The sequence below is a fragment of the Heliangelus exortis genome, chromosome 11 (genome assembly GCF_036169615.1).
Source record: "Heliangelus exortis chromosome 11, bHelExo1.hap1, whole genome shotgun sequence".
Classification (NCBI taxonomy): domain Eukaryota; kingdom Metazoa; phylum Chordata; class Aves; order Apodiformes; family Trochilidae; genus Heliangelus; species Heliangelus exortis.
The window spans coordinates 12,367,696-12,383,488 of record NC_092432.1 but is presented as its reverse complement, the minus strand read 5'-3'; the positions used below and the strand labels follow the sequence as shown (position 1 = coordinate 12,383,488).

At 53.3% G+C, this 15,793-nt stretch overlaps 3 protein-coding genes and 1 long non-coding RNA gene across 5 annotated transcripts in view; 1 reads left to right on the top strand and 3 right to left on the bottom strand.

The window, feature by feature from the left end:
• ETFA (electron transfer flavoprotein subunit alpha) overlaps positions 1-760 on the bottom strand; it is a 28,860-nt gene extending 28,100 nt beyond the window's left edge. The window contains exon 1 of the mRNA XM_071754643.1: positions 653-760. Within this exon, the coding sequence (XP_071610744.1) occupies positions 653-691 (39 nt within the window). The 5' untranslated portion in view covers positions 692-760. The remainder of the gene's footprint in view (positions 1-652) is intronic.
• Positions 761-9,066: 8,306 nt separating this feature from the next.
• Positions 9,067-12,121, top strand: ISL2 (ISL LIM homeobox 2). Its single transcript, XM_071754641.1, has 6 exons — positions 9,067-9,214; positions 10,190-10,379; positions 10,591-10,856; positions 10,977-11,260; positions 11,354-11,524; positions 11,653-12,121. Exons 1-6 carry the CDS (start codon positions 9,157-9,159, stop codon positions 11,767-11,769), a joined length of 1,086 nt encoding a protein of 361 aa, XP_071610742.1. The 5' UTR covers positions 9,067-9,156; the 3' UTR covers positions 11,770-12,121.
• On the bottom strand, positions 9,494-13,821 carry LOC139801002 (uncharacterized). The gene is made up of 2 exons (XR_011728037.1): positions 13,390-13,821; positions 9,494-10,033 (listed from the first exon to the last, which is right to left on the bottom strand). It is a non-coding gene; the product is annotated as an uncharacterized lncRNA (long non-coding RNA).
• Positions 13,822-14,137: 316 nt separating this feature from the next.
• Positions 14,138-15,793, bottom strand: part of SCAPER (S-phase cyclin A associated protein in the ER) — a 157,932-nt gene continuing 156,276 nt past the window's right edge. For both annotated transcript variants that reach the window (XM_071754631.1, XM_071754632.1), the window contains exon 32: positions 14,138-14,572. In XM_071754631.1, the coding sequence (XP_071610732.1) occupies positions 14,478-14,572 (95 nt within the window). In that variant the 3' untranslated portion in view covers positions 14,138-14,477. The remainder of the gene's footprint in view (positions 14,573-15,793) is intronic.

Below are 15,793 nucleotides of genomic sequence, written 5' to 3'. Positions count from 1 at the left end.
AGCAATCACGATTCTGCACAGCTGAGTTCAATCAGGAGCAACAGGTGCTTGTTCCCTGGGGGCACAGGGCTGGGGGGTACAGGTTGCCAGGGTTAAAGCAATCACGGTCCTGCACAGCTGAGTTCAAGTAACTGCGAAACACCTCATCAAGCTCTAAAAGCTTCAGGCGGCCACAAATACCTTTCTAACGTTGTCAACGTTTGCAGGAACAAACTTCAAGAGCTTTTTTCCACCTTTCAAGAGAGTACTCTTGCTCCTCAGCGAGTCCTGTACGCGGGTGAATAGGGGCGAGCCCCTCCCGGGCCGCGCCAGCTCTTCCCTCAAGACAGCAGCGCCTCAGCTCCCACCCTCGCACAGGGCGGCCCGAACCCCCGCTACCTCGCTCTTCACAGCCGCGGTAAGGAGAGAACCAGAGTCCGGCGGAGAAGCTCGTCCCGGTCTCACCGCTGCCGGGCGGGCCTACCGACTGCGGAGCCCCGCCCCGCGTCCCCTCTGCCCGGCGAGGCCCGTGTTCGTCGGGGCGAAAGGCGGAGGCGTTCGGGCCCTCATCGCCCTCCTTCCCCTCAGCCCCGGAGCCGCCCAACGGACCAGGGGCGCGCGCGCTTCCCGCCCTTGCCGCCCCCCGCGCGCTCCCGCTCGCTCACTCACTCACCGCCCGCCGCAGGCGCCGCGCCGCCACCGCCCGCAGCATGGCTCCTGCGCCCCACCCCGCGCGCCGCTCTCGCGAGAGCCGCGGCCACCACCCCGCCTCCTCATTGGCCGAGACGCGGACCAGTCGGCAGCCCAGGAGCCGGCCCGCCCGTGCTCCACAGCGCCGAGGAGACGGGACCGGGACCGGGACCGGGACCGGGATCGGGACCGGGATCGGGATCGGGATAGGGATAAAGGAGGAAAAACCGGGGGAAGCTCTTCCCGTGGGGCCAACCCCAGGGGGTGCCCAGACCTCGGGGCCAGAGCGCGGCGCGCAGCGCGCAGCGGGGACGCGATGTGAGCGGTCCCGAGAGCGGGCGGGGGTCAGGGCCGCTCCCCCCGGTCCCGCGGGGCGGTTCGCTTGCTCCGAATTAACTTGTACGGCTTGGTTCTCGTTATCACTTGGATTTCTCGGAACCAAGGCATGACGTTTGCGCCTCCCCCTTCCCACAGCACCCCCGGGGCAGGGCTGGGGCTCTGTTTTTTCCAGACCTCCGGATTTATTTCCAGGTAGCGAGGAGAGAGATTTGGAAATCCAGGCAGCAAAATGTCTGGGGACGGAGCGGCTGCTGAAGCGTGTGCTGGGGCTCCCCAAAAACCTGGTGTTACAGAGAAACCGGCGGGTGCTGCCACGCTGGAAGAAGGGATCCGCCAGCCCCGGAGCCTGGAAAACGCATGGATTGGGGATGTTCCCATCTAACCTCCCATCCCAGACATCACGAGGTAACGAGCCACGAGGGTGGTTTCTTCCTTCCCAGACCAAAGCAGTTCAAAAGGAAAAAAACTAAAAACTCCCAAATAATTAGGACCATTGGACTATTCTTCCAAGCCGAAGCACCTGCAGCATGCCAGTGATTCTCTCTGCATTTCTGAGGCACCCAAGAGAAAAGCAAAAAAATTCATCAAAAAGGCTCTTTGCTTTGCCACAACCTTGGCACAAGATCACCTCTACAATTTATTCTGCCACACAATTTTCACATGGGGCACCAAAAAGTGCTGCAGCTTTACAGCAAAATTAACCAGGACCAGCAACACTGTCATCTGAGGGGACCATTTACTTGGTCTCAAATTCCTCTGCAATATAAGGAAAGCAGCTCCACTGCATACAGCAACTTCCTGGCCCCAGAGAGCTCCCTGGACTCCCCAAGCCCTGAGGGAGGGCTGCAGAGGGAAGAGCTGAAGGAGGTGGCAAACCTTCTCCAGGGCCTGCACCTGATTAAACAGATTAAAGTCCCTCCAGGACTGCTCCAACATCTGCCCAGGCCTGGCTCCACCCTTCAACCAGCACCACAACCCCCCCAAAAAATGCAGAGAACAGAATGAGTGTTTGGGGGTCCTCTGCATCTCCCGGACTGAGCAAATGCCAGGTTAAAAAAAAAAAAAAAAAAAACAAAACAAAACATCTTCATGAAGATGAGGGGAAAGGTGATCTTCCTGAAGTCAGAGGACCCTGAGGTGGCTTTGAGAAGAGGATAAATAATTTCAGCATCTCTTTACTGCCAGTTTGAGAGATGGTTGCAGTGCAGCATAACACCTTAGAGACACAAAGTTTTACACAGTATAGGAATCCCTGTCTGTGCCCTGGGTAGTCCAACAAAAGGAATAAACAAAAGCAAAATTGGGATAGAAAGTAAGAACATCCTGTGCTTGCATAATTTGGCCACTATGTCACTTTAGCTGAGGTGTTTTACCCGTTAAAATTCTGGCATGCAATTTCATGATCCTATTTTAAAGTCCAAAACTGAGCTTCCAGCATGCACCCCTGAAAATCCAAAAGGACAGAAATAAACAAGCCCATCCCATTTGAGTTTGTTTTTTAATACTTGAGACCAAAACAAAAGGTACCATCAAAACTGACCTAATTGCATCATCATTGAGGGTAAGCTGATCTCTTGGCTATGTATCTGGCTTAGTAGCATACACCATATTTTCATATTTTCATGAGCAGAGTGACACCACCAGCCTTTAGGTCTGGTTTGGAGGTGTAGTGTCACCAATCTGGAGACATAACAGGCTTTTTGTTACATTTTCTGTTTGTAATTTTGATTCCAAGGCTCTACAACGCTTCAGATGCACATAATCCTTATTGAAACTGGCCTGATGTGGATTATGCCCTGAAGCACAAAGGAAGTCTTTATCACTTATGGCCAGTGTTTTAGGAGCTTATAACTGTAATCAGGTGGTGATTATGGCAGCATGATCCATATTAGCTGAATGGTGGCAAAAAGCTTTTTTTTCTATTTGACCTTCCCACCTAGGCCTTGACACCAATAAAAATGGTGAAGCATGGAACAAACAGGTGCCGCTGAAGGAGGAGTCACCATCCACTGCAGACAGAGGGTAGTTCTTCATATTTTTAAAGAAAAATTTGTAGTAAATTAGCAGAAACAGATCCTTGCATGGTGCATCGTTATCCAGGATTATTTCATTAGGATCTGCTGACCCAGTTTCTGCATTGGAAAGGGAATTACATTTTTTCACTCTACTGGGAGGGGGCCAAAGGCAAGAAAAAGAAATCAATAACACACATCGCTCAAGCTTCTAAAAATATGGCTTTAAACAAGAGCAGGTACCTGTCAGTATCACTGCAAAAGCCAACGAAACACCAACCATTAGAAATATGTAATCACATCTCCACTAGGAGCAGATTTTGGTTCCCTTAGAATGCATAATTCCTGATTGAAACATATGGAATCCAGCTAATACAGCCTCATGACTAAGGGATTTAGTGGAAGGCAGCTATTTTTTTATGACTGCTATGACAGTCCCCTCTGTCAGGGGTCATCCTTAGCTTACCCCTCCTGCAATCACTCTGGGCATAGCTGACTCAGATAAATTAAAATAGCTTCATTTGGGAAGCTTCCCCAACACATAAAAGGATTCCCCTCCTAATCTGTCAAAATCCAATAACATTAAAGCAACTGCAGCCTGCTTCCAGCTCTGGCAGGAAGGCTCTCAGAGACAACAGGCAGGACCAAAGTGCTTCAGCCAGCCCGAGACATTGCCTGTACCCCTGCACTCACCCCTTTCCCACAGACACAGGACGTTCTGACACCTCTCCCCAAGGTGCTGCCCTCTGCTCCTCAGCCTTCCTGGCACATGGAAAGGCCTTGGTAACAAAATGCTCCCAAACGCGTGGTTGGTGCCCTGCCCAGACCCCCTTACAACTCTCACCTGAGTGTCCCAGGTTGGCAGAGCCCTCTGAGAGGGGACAACACCAGAAGCTCTGTTTCCAAAGTGGAGAACAGAAGAAAGAGTTCCCCTAAAGCTACCCCAGAGCAGGGACAACTCTTCTCCTGATCCTGAGCCTACAGAACTATCACAGGCACATGTCAGCCCTTTCTTATACACTCCTCTCTCTTGTTAATCATTTCCGTGTGCCAGTCAAGTAACCAGGGAGTCAGGGACTAACATCACATTTGCTGTGTACTCCTTGAGATGGAGAGCACCAGAGGAGATAAAGAAGCCCCTTCTGCCAAGGTGAGAAGGGACCCCCACAACCTCCTGGAAGCCAGGGCTGAGGTTCCCTTGGAAGGCAGGTGGTCCTGCCTAGGAGCACTGGTGGTTTGTGCAGAGGAGGAGGGAAGTGACTCTGCTGGGGAGAGCTCTGCTCACCTCCTGGTGCAGAGCCCAGCCTCGGGTGTTTGGTGACCTGCCCTGTCACTAATGGGAGATATGTGTAAAATTCTCTGCTGGGCTAGAACAGCATTATTTTTTCAATAGGTAGCTGCTTTTCCTGCATGTGACTATGGGAGAGAAATCCAAATGCCAGTGCGTTCCTGCTCCTGCCAGCATGAGCTGCTTGGCAGAGACAGGGACAGACAGAGCTTGAAATCCTCCCAAGGGAATGGCCTTTTCCAGGCCTGAGCACTCCAGGAAGAGGGGCTTCTCCCTTTTTTCCTTCACTATCAGCTCAGGGAATTACACTAAAACTTCAACATGCCTCCCTTTTCTGTGCGTGGGACCTATATTTATTGCCAAGCCTGCTGAGAGAGGAGCAGCTCGTGCCACCTGGTGACAATGGCTAACCCACCTCCCACTTGCCCTCTCACAAATTGTAAGATGCTGCAACTTACCAGTTGCCTATAATCTCATAGATAATGGCATAACAAGATCCAGTGGCTGGGGGTTGAGCCTAAAATGTACACTTCATTTGCCAACTCAGTGAAAGTAGTTAATGAGCAGGATGGCTTCAGAAGGAGCAGGGCAGCCTCTTCCACACTGGCAGGCTACATCAAGACCAGATGCATCTCTGCATGACTGAGGTCAACCATAAATTAACAGGCTCACTGCATGGGGAAAAAATAATAATAGTGGGTCCAATTCCATGGTCTGGTCTGAAGGAGGCCAGATGAGGTGGGCCAATGAGTCCTTCTGTGCCCATGAACGTTCTTCTTATCTGGAGGGGAAAAAATGGCCAGGGCTCCCTTTGCCATTTTACCGTGGCTGCCTCTTAATCAATAGCAGGGCTGGCAGTAGCTCTTGTGCAATACCACTTTCCCCAGAGCTGGGCCCTCTTACCCTGCAATGCTCCCAACCCCTGCTGGTCTCAGAAGAATTGAGCCCAAAGCTCCACATAGCAATTCAAATGCATCACCAGACATTAGGCCACCGGGTTAACCACTGTTTAATTTCGTCACATTTGTTTGTGAGTTATGTACGTGCCTTTCTTTTGTCAACATCTCCTTTTAAAAAGGATATTGATTTTGTTTTCAAAGGCTCTCAAAAATAAAATGAATGACTACATTCTAAGGAAGAGTCATTTTCTCAACAGCTGTAAATAATTTATTGTTCGCAACCCACCCAGATCAAAAGATACTTCATCAACTGATGTGGCAAAATCTGGTGCAAGCTGCATTTCTATTATCTCAGATCCAATTAACCATTTGGAGCAGACTAAAACATAACTAGATCAATCCAGAATCAGATTAATATCCAATCCATAATCACATTAATCACAATCTGTCCATAATTAGCCATCAGATAATCCCATTGGACAGGAGGTGACATGCAGTATCTCATTATCTCATTAATTATCTATTTTCAGTATCAGACATTGTCCCCAAACACTAGAAATATTTTTTAAAGGAAAAATGGACAGGGAATTCTGCTTTTGCTACATCCTCCCTCTTGAAGCCCCTAATGGTTCAGTTTTGGAGTTTTACAACATTTCTTTGTCTCTAGACGTCTGTTAGAACCAAGTGTTGGGTGTTCTTTTTTTTGAGATGTGTCATATTTTAAAATAAAATCTTATTATCTTAGGAAGATGGATAAATAAAACATTTGTTTCATGTGAACAAGTTTATGAAAGAAAAGAAAACCCTTCATCAAAGGTTTTAATGGTAACATGATAACAATAGCTTTGCAATGCTAAATCTTATTGCAGATGGTTCCTGGCCTTTTTTGTAATGTAAGTGAAATTGTGTTCCATCTGTTTTAATTTTATAATGGACTTAATCCATGGCTGGCTCTGAAAGAATCAGCATTTACTGCCTTTGCAATCTGCTGCAAACAAAAAAAATTGTTACTGTTTCCCCTGTCTAGATGAAACTTGTCTTTCCATTTGGGAGCAAAAACCAAGAGCTGCACTGCAGAGAGGGGGAAGCCAGTCTCACCCCATGGCCAGCCAGCCCCTGATAGCTCTTGCACCAAATCCAACTGGAATTGCCCCGAAAGCAGTGGGAAACTCTGGACACTGGGTGAAGGAGTGAAAGGAATGAGTGGTGTGGCAGGACACATTGCATTTGGTCTTGACGAGCGAATGCTTCCAGCATTTCCAGGAGACATGAAAATAGTTTTCCAGAGGTCTCTCCTGACCTGAATTATTCTATCATTTTATGATGTGCTTTCCTTTAAACACCACCTACCCCTCCCACACAAATCCACAATTAATGTGTTTGTAAAATGTGGTGGTATTGGGCTAACTTTGTGTCTCACCATTACCTGTCATCATTTTAAAGCTTTTGATACATCACCTAGAGGAGGTTCAGGGCTTTCAGCATTTTCCCAGCAAGTCTTTTTTTGGGGTGGCACAGCCTACACAGCTCTTAAATGCCCAGTCACAACCCGAGCCCAGTCCCAGTGTACCTGCCTGGTATCAGCATACAGCACAGCACCAACACAGGTGTGACTGCAGCAGTTTTGCAACCATATGGAGAAGTCTGGCTGGCTTAGCTGGAACCTTTCCTATTCCTAAGCTGGTGGGAGGCTTGGGATAGCAGCAAGGACCCTGCCCTGGAGTGAGAAAAGTGGTGATGCAACATGGAGTATCCCTGCCAAGCTGCTGTATTCTTAGGCATGTCTCATTCTCCTATCGCTCTGACATTTCATTTTTGCATTTTATTGTTAACACATGCAGATACTGACTCACTCAGGATTCCATGGATCCACATCAGGGTGAAATCACCCTTCTGCATCCCCTTTTCCTGCTGGGCACCCAGGCATGGGCTGGGCAATCCGTGCCACCCCACAGCCATGGCAGCACTCTAGAGGTTTCCATCACCCATGCCACAGAGTCACCTCAGTCTGAAGTGCCTCCCAAAGTTTTCCACCGCCCTTTGCATCATTCCCTTCCCAGCCACTGCCACTGTTATTCCCTTCCCAGGCACTGCCAAACGAGCCATGCTAACAACCAGCAGCAGCTGGACCATAAACCCCAAAAGACACCATGGGCACGCTGCCACTGCCACGCAGGCAGGGGACACTTGAGCTCACCCTGCCCTGACGATGCTGTGGCCACCCAGGACCTCTGCACCTTCACACACGGAGATGGGCAAGGAAGCTGAAACCCCCTGGTGATAGATGCCCCTGCTGAAGTGTGTGCCCCAAACACCATTCTGCTTCCCTCCTTAATTTATATATTTGCTTTCAGCGTTTGGAATCCTCAAAGGTGTGGCCAGGGCTGTGGGGAAGCTGGTGACAGTAAGTCAAGCAGTCCAACACCAGTCATCCAGATCCTCCTCTTCCTCTCACCACCTTCTGGGGTTTCATACCTACAAGGTGCCTGCTTCCTACAACAAAACAAGTGCTGCAGCTGGAAAACCCATCCTGCCTTCTTCCTCTGCACAAAATGGGCACAAGTTGCTCTTTCTGAGCCAAAATGTGAACTTACCACGTCCTTCCCAAGCTGCACAGGTTGGTCTATGCCTGTCAGATTCCATGTGTAAAATTAAAAAGGTGATTATGTGGAGGGGAAGGACAGGACCCAAGTCCCAAGACAGAAGCAATCTCAATTCCAGCACGGATGAGCTTTTATGGACCATTTGAGCTACTTGTGCCACTGTGCTATGAAGTCTTTGGGAATTTAAAACTGAGTCAAAGGCCGCTAAAGTGCTCTCCTTATTTTCTGCTAATGCACAGGAAACCCATGGAGACTGGAGGGAAAGCGGGAGGAAAAACCGGATAGAAGGGATGAAATAGCAACAGGAGAGGTGAAGCTGCAAGGAGTAGCACGGGATCGGGTGAATGAAAATACGGTAAAATACTATTTTTTCCTTTAAATTCAACGCAGCACGCTGCTGCTAGCCGGGACTGCCGCCCCAACGATATCGGCGATCCCATTCGGGTCCGTCGGGGCGGCCCTTTCGCGCACGTCCCCTCCCTGCAGAGAATCGCTCCGCGGGCGCGCAGCCTTAAACCGGCATCCGCCGCGGATCCCGCTTCCTGCCTGCCGCAGGGATGCGCCTCCGCGTAGCGCCGGGGACAGTCCCGCACCTGCCTGCAGCACGCCGAGATGCCGGGAAACGGCTCAACGAAATGACCGGCAAAAGGGAGCAAAAAGAACAGGAAAAGGCAAATAAAAGAAGAAAATAAAAGGCGAAATAAAAGCCAAGGAAAATAGCAGGGGAAGCAGAGGGAAAAAAGCCAAAATGAATCTCCCAAAATGCCCCTCCGCGTACAAGGACGGGGCGCACGGAGCCGAGCAGCTCGCCACGCATTCGGATTGTCCCGTCCCGCGGGCCACCGCGGCTGCCCGGTGGGTTCCGCGGCTGCTCGATGAGGTCCCGCCACTGCCCGCCAGGTTCCTCAGCAGCCCGGGGCGCCGAGCGCGGAAGCGCGCACGCACCACTCCCCGCAGAGGAGCCTCTCCCGCGGCTCACCACCCGCCCCCACCCTGTCCGTCGGGCCCCGCCATGTGGGGTTCCTGGGGGTCCCGCAAGGCTCCGCTCCGCACCGCTCCGCGCCCCGCCGCGCGCCACCGCGCGCCCATTGTTCCCCACGGCCAATCCGCGGGAGCCCTCCCCGCGGCCGCCAATCGCCTCTGGGGGCCGCGCGGTGAGGTCAGCGCCGCCCCCCCCTAACCCTCCTCTCCCCCCCGCGGCCGGTGCGCGCTGACATCACGGCGCGGCCCGGCGGGGCGGGCCCGGGGGGGCGGGCGCGGCCCCCGCCCCGCGCGGAGCGGTAGTGGTGGAGCGGAGACGCCGCATCCCGCACCGCGCATCGCGGCCGGTGCGCACGGTCGCCCGCATGGTGGACATCCTCCTGCCGCGGCCGCTCCCGGGCGCCATGGGAGAGCCCGCCAAGAGTAAGTGCAGCGCGGGGCGGGCGGGCGATGCGGGGCGATGCGGGGCCGGGCTCGGAGCCGCCGCTGCCGTCGGGCGCGGTGACAGCGCCGGGAAGGGCTGCGGCAGCGCGGCGAGCGCGGGCGGCTGCGGGCTCGGCCCGGGGCATCGCCGGTGCCGCTACTCCCGTCCGTGCCCGGCGCTCCCTGTCCCCCGCTGGCCGCGTTCCTTACCGAATGCTCGTTCTCCCGTCTGTCCGCACGCTCTTCTCTTCCGTCTTGCTGTTTCTGTTTCTTTCTCCCCTTCCCTCTTTCTCTGCCATGTAACCGCTTTTCTTTCTATTTCTCTTTCCGTGTTTCGGTTTGTCTTTTTTTCCCCCCCTTGATTTCCCCGGTTTTATTTCTTTCTTTCTCTTTTTGTTCTTCTGGTTTTGTTTAGGTTTATTTCTCTTTCTGTCTTTTTGATTTCTTGTGTTTCACTGTTTTCAGTGGTCCATGTTCCCGTTTCAAATGTCTGGGGTTTTGGGTATTTATTTCTGATTTTTTTCTCCTTCCATCATTCCGTGTTTTTTTCCTCTTTCTTTTTCTTTTTTTTTTTTTTTTTTTTTTCTTTCTTTGATTCTTTCAGTTTTCCTCACCCTTTGATTTAGTGTTTCAGTCCGGTTTCTGCTTTAATTTTCTTTTCCGAAATTATGTCTTTGACTTTATGCCTTTATTTCCCTCAGTGAAGTTTCTGGAGCTTGAGTTTTGGTTTGGTTTTTATTTCTGTCTGTATTTGTTTATCTCCTTTCATGTTTCCATCCGTCCTTTCTCTCGTGTTTCTGTCTCTATTTCTCTTTCACCCTATTAGGAAAAAAAAAAAAAAAAAAGACAAAAAAAGGGGGGAAAAAAAGGATTAAAAAAAGGAAAAAAAAAAAAAAAAGGTGTCTCTCCCTAATTCCTGGCGCTTCTGCTCTTGCACGTCCCTGACCCTGACCGTGCACTGCTCACTCTCGGCAGGGCGGCCGGGGCTGGCCCTGTGCGCTGGTTGTGGGGGCCGCATCCAGGACCCCTTTCTGCTGCGGGTGTCTCCGGACCTGGAGTGGCACATCGCCTGCCTCAAGTGCGCCGAGTGCGGGCAACCCCTGGACGAGACCTGCACATGCTTCCTGCGCGACGGCAAGGCCTACTGCAAGCGGGACTACAGCAGGTGACCCTCAACGCGCCGGCGCTCGTTAAAAAATAACTAAACAGGGAAAAGAAAAAAAGAAAAAAAAAAAAAAAAAAGAAAAAAAAAAAAAAAGAAAAAGCCCTTCAGAGCCCCTGAATTTCCCCCAAACGAAATCCTGGCTCTCGGCCGCCGCTCGGAGCCGCCCCGACGCCGCGGCCGCGGGTCCTGACGGCGCGTCGTGTCCCCGCAGGCTCTTCGGCATCAAGTGCGCGCAGTGCCGGGCAGCCTTCAGCAGCAGCGACCTGGTGATGCGGGCCCGGGACCACGTCTACCACCTGGAGTGCTTTCGTTGCGCAGCCTGCGGCCGCCAGCTCCTACCCGGGGACCAATTCTGCCTGCGGGAGCGCGACCTGCTCTGCCGCGCAGACCACGGGACGCCCCACGACGGAGCCGCCGCTCGCCGCCCGCGCAGCCCCGCGCTGCCGCCCTCCGCCGCCGCCGCTCCACACCTCGCAGGTACCGGCATCCTCGGGACGGGAGGCGGGGAGGGGGAGATGCAGGGAGTGTGGGGGGGCTGTGTTCGTGTGTGCTGCGGCGGGAGAGGGGTCGGCGCTGACGGTGCCCCGCCCGCCGCAGAGCCGGTGCCCGGTCGACCTCCCGCCCCGCGGCCGCCGGCGCACAAGGCGGCGGAGAAGACCACCCGCGTGCGGACGGTGCTGAACGAGAAGCAGCTGCACACGCTGCGGACCTGCTACGCCGCCAACCCGCGCCCCGACGCCCTGATGAAGGAACAACTCGTGGAGATGACAGGGCTCAGTCCCCGCGTCATCCGCGTCTGGTTCCAGAACAAGCGCTGCAAGGACAAGAAGAAATCCATCCTCATGAAGCAGCTCCAGCAGCAGCAGCACAGCGACAAGACGGTGAGCGCCCGCCGGCCCCGACGGGGAGGGATGTGGGGGAAAACGCGGGGGGCTTGGGCGCGGCGGTCGTGCTGAAGCCCCGTGTGCCCGCAGAGCCTGCAGGGCCTCACCGGGACGCCGCTGGTGGCCGGCAGCCCCATTCGCCACGAAAGCGCCGTGCAGGGCAGCGCCGTGGAGGTCCAGACCTACCAGCCGCCCTGGAAGGCGCTCAGCGAGTTCGCCCTGCAGAGCGACCTGGAGCAGCCCGCCGCCTTCCAGCAGCTGGTGAGCCCCGTCGGGCCGCGGGGACCGGCAGGCTCCTGCCGCAGGGCGGGAGGGATGCGGGCGGAGGCGGAGGGGATGCGGGGCGGGGGGAACACAGCGCTGAGCCCTCACCGCCGCTGCTTCCCCAGGTCTCCTTCTCCGAGTCCGGCTCCTTGGGCACCTCCTCCGGCAGCGACGTGACCTCGCTGTCCTCCCAGCTCCCCGACACCCCCAACAGCATGGTGCCCAGCCCGGCCGAGACGTGAGGCGGCCCGGCCACCCACCGCCGCGGGACTTCCGCATGCCTGCGCTCCCTGCATGAGACACCCGGCCCCGGGCCGCTCCCAGAGCGCCGGACAAACGCCTTTGTTTTTTAATTATTCTTATTTAAAAACAAACAAAAAATATCTTACTGACGGCCAAAAAAGCACCGGGATCCTCGCTGCCTTCACCAGACCGGAGAGAGAGACCCCGCCCTGGTTATTTCGTTGTTTTTGTTTTTTTTTCCTCGCGGATTTCGATGTTTCTTTTCCCCAAAGAAACGTGGATTTCCCCGCTGGACACCGGCACGGTGACAAGCTGCCTCGCCCGCCGCTTGCGCCGGGGACAGCTTTTCTTTCCTTTTCGGAAGGGAAAAGAGATTTAAAAAAAGAAAAAATAAAAATAAAATAAAATACAAAAGGGGGAGATACTCCCCCGGCGTGCGCGCCTTCCCGCGGCCGCGGAGCCGGCCTGGCCCTCCCTCCCTCCGCGGAGCCGCGCCTCCAGCCTCATCTCACGCCGATGCCTCGCCCGGGCCGCCACGCCCGGCCCCGTACGATCGCTGGAAAAACGGGACACGGAAACGGGACTTTTTAACGGGAAAACCAGTACTAATAATGTTAAGTTATCAATGGACGGAGGACGGATTGTTTGAGCCTTTAACGAACAAAAGTAAGTTATTGTTATTTATTGTCAGAGTCAGCGGTTGAATAGTGGGATTAAATATTTTGGGCTTAATAAAAAAGAAGGAAAAAAAAAAAAAAAAAAAAAAAAGGAAGAAAAGGATTGAAACGAAAACAGCGGAGGGAGGGAGGCGGCGGGCCCCCCCGTGCGCGGAGGCACGGAGCGGACCGGGGTGGGGGTCGGGATGGGCGCAGCCCCGGCTTTGCCGGCGCGGCCTCTTCGCACTGCGATAATCGGCTTTCCGCACCGGGGAGGCTTAATTATAGCCGGGGAGGCGGAGCGGAGCGCAGGTTCCCCTTTCTGAGCAGCCCCCGGGCCCGGCTCGGGTCATGCCCGCACCTGCCGCGGTGCGGGGCGGCCTGGCCTCCTGGCGGGGGCAGCGGGGGCTCTCTCGGGGAGGCGGGGGCGGCCAGACAAGCCGTCCCCCTCCTCTATTCATCTCTCCGTCTAGACGCAGGCGGCGGGTTCTTATCTGCCTTCGGTATCACCTGGGAGTGCGGCGGGGCCCGCTCCCTCCCCGCTACCCGGCAGGACTGTACTCGTGGCCGGCTGCCGGCGGTTCTTAGGCAGCTTTACACCACGGCGAGCCACCCGCACACCCACATCCACATCCCTCGCGCCCTCGGGACTTGGGGGGGAGGTGAACTGGGCCCTACCTGAGCCCCCGGGGCTGACAGGGGATGGGCAGCGCGGCGCCGGGATGGGGATGGCTCCACCATCCCCGAGACGCTGAGGAGGAAGTTGTGCGGCGACCGTATCCCCCCGGCCGCGGTCGCCCCGCAGTTGCCGTCCGGGCGCAGGGAACAGCCCGGGCTGCTGGGGCCGACTTAGACAGAGACTCTGAGAGCTGCCTCCGGGGAGGGCGGTCCCCTGGCCCGGGGACAGATGGGACGGGGGTCTCCCGGCCTCCCCCCACCCAACCGCGGGGCCCCCGCAGTTACCTGGGTCCAGCTGGGCCGGGTCTCAGCTCCCCGCGTTCTTCAGGCCTAGCCTGAAGAATTCCGTTTCTGTCACTTGGGAGCGGGGCCGCCCGGGTCGTAAAATCACCTCAGGGGAGACGGCCCGGGCCTGACTAGCCGCGGAGCCCCGCTCTCCTCCTCAGGCAGCGGCTCGGCTTCCGCGGGCGGCTCGGGGTTGCCGCCGCCGGCTCAGGTGCGGGCCGGGCCGCCGAGAAGGCGTCGGCTCGGGGTGAGAAGCGGGAAAAGTCCCGGTGGCCGCGGCCCTCACGGCCCGGGCTGGGCGCGGCCTCGCGGCAGCCTCGTTCCCGCCGCGCCTCGCCCCCCCTCAGCGCCGGGGCCGCTGCCGGGGCCTCGGGGCAGGGGCGAGAGAAGCAAACGGTGCCGAGAGATGCCGCCGGTTTTAGGGTTTAATTTTGCTTCACGCATCCTTCACGGTTACGAGAACACCACGAGGTTTGAACGAGCGTTTATTAAAGTCTTGTTGAAACGTTAAAAACGCGTGTGGTTTAAAAAAAAAAATCCCTATTACGTGACTTAGCCCCAATCACCAAAAAAAATCGCAAACGAACTTTTCTCAGAGACAAATCTGACAAATCCTTTAGATTTTCGATTAACTAGAAAGACAACTTAGCAGTCTTCCTAACCCCCCCCTTCTCCCCCTCCCTCCAGCCTTGTGCTGTTCAGGGCAATCCAATCATGCCAACATTTGTAACTCGAAAGTCACACTACAGACAGAATAAGTTATTTTATTACAAGATATATAGAACATAGTTTCTCTCTTTGCAACCTTATTTCAGCAGTTCCTCAGTGCAAGCACCACCACATAACAGGGCAGAAAATACCCAAAGCACTACATCGGATACGGGAAGGAAACAAACTCAAATTATCAAAATTACAAAACAGAACTTTAAAGTATCTACAGTATTTAGGATATAAATAGTGCAAATTATGTATCTACAGCATAAGTATTTAGAGTATCAAAAACTTTTTGGAAGAGCCTGTTAAAGAAGGTAGTCAGTAGGACGTGGCCAGCGTGACGATGTTAGGGAGTTTAAAACCATATCCAACACTTATTTTTTTAAGAAGAATTGTCGAGCTTCTTCCCAAGACTGGCGGGGGAATCTGTTGGACAGCTCAAGATAATCTCGAGAACAGAAAAACTTTTCTGTTGAAGACAAAAAAAAAAAAAAAATTACCAAGTTATTCTTTCTTAAGATGGCAATAAAACAAGAATAATGAATGTGCGGCCAATTTGAGATACTTCCAAGTCCTTTACTAGCTCACCCTCCCCTACCAAAAACTTCTCAAATTGTGGGGTGATGCTTCTGTGAAGCCCTGGATGCTGAGGTTTGGCTTTAAAAATGGGGGCAGAGGGCTCTGATGAACAAATGCTTGGCTTTTTAAGCTTCTGGATCAGGCTCTCGGTTTTCTGCACTGGAACATGAGACATCTTTACACACTTTATGTTCCTGGACCCACCTGGGACCAACTCAGCCTCGTTGAAGTTTGGGCAGCCTTGATGACACTCCCTCTGCTTAGCAGCTTCTTTTTCCACACGGGGTTGTGGAGGAGTTTGTGTTCCCTGATTCCCCCAAAGCTCCCAGCACGATTACAGAGGCAGCTTTTACTCCTACGAGTTCTGCTGGTGACGTGAGCGGGACCACACGTGTGTGCACAGGTTTGTGGCCTTTGTCCCTTCACCCAGCAATGGAGTTTGTGCTCTCAGGTTTGGGTCAGAGCAGCATTATTGTTCCCACTTGTTTTTCGGGGGCACTGTCCTACACATTCGAGTGATATAATGGATAAAAATAACCCTGCTTACGCTATTATCAAGTCAGCTTTTTTGCAACTCGGGAATGTTTAGGAATCACACTCACATGTCATCACACAGTCATCTTTGTTTAAAAGTTCATTCAGTTTGAATAACGAAAACAAAAAGCAGTTTTCCACTTGGATTTTAGATGTTTCTCAAGCAGATTCTCATGCAAACAAAATCCTGGAAATTTGTGCTGCAGAGGCTGCACAAGGCTGCTTCAGACTGAGGTGTAATGTTGACAGTAAAAATCTCTATATTAATTTTATATTTTATAATTTATTTTTCAACACTTTTATTTTATTCAACACAATTATTTTTCAAAGCTTATGGTTATGACCTAGAACTGCTCATCTTCTGCAAAGCTTTCAGCTGAATGTTGGTGGATTTCTGCTTGCTATTAGGGAGAAACAACTCCATATTTTATGCAAAATACGGGTGACTCAAGACCCACCAACCCACTTGAATTTCAGACTTGTTTAATAAGCAAAAGCCATCTTAGCTGAGAATCTTTTCAATGTTTAGTGTAAAGAGATTAATTGCATTTTACACGATATTTACAACAAACAAGGG

Excerpts from the sequence above, each read along its gene's own strand:
- ISL2 (XM_071754641.1), top strand. The coding sequence starts at position 9,157 with ATGGTGGACATCCTCCTGCCGCGGCCGCTCCCGGGCGCCATGGGAGAG. Across the intron at positions 10,857-10,976 it reads CGCCGCTCCACACCTCGCAG|AGCCGGTGCCCGGTCGACCT; the intron begins GTACCGGCATCC and ends CGCCCGCCGCAG. Across the intron at positions 11,525-11,652 it reads CCGCCGCCTTCCAGCAGCTG|GTCTCCTTCTCCGAGTCCGG; the intron begins GTGAGCCCCGTC and ends CTGCTTCCCCAG.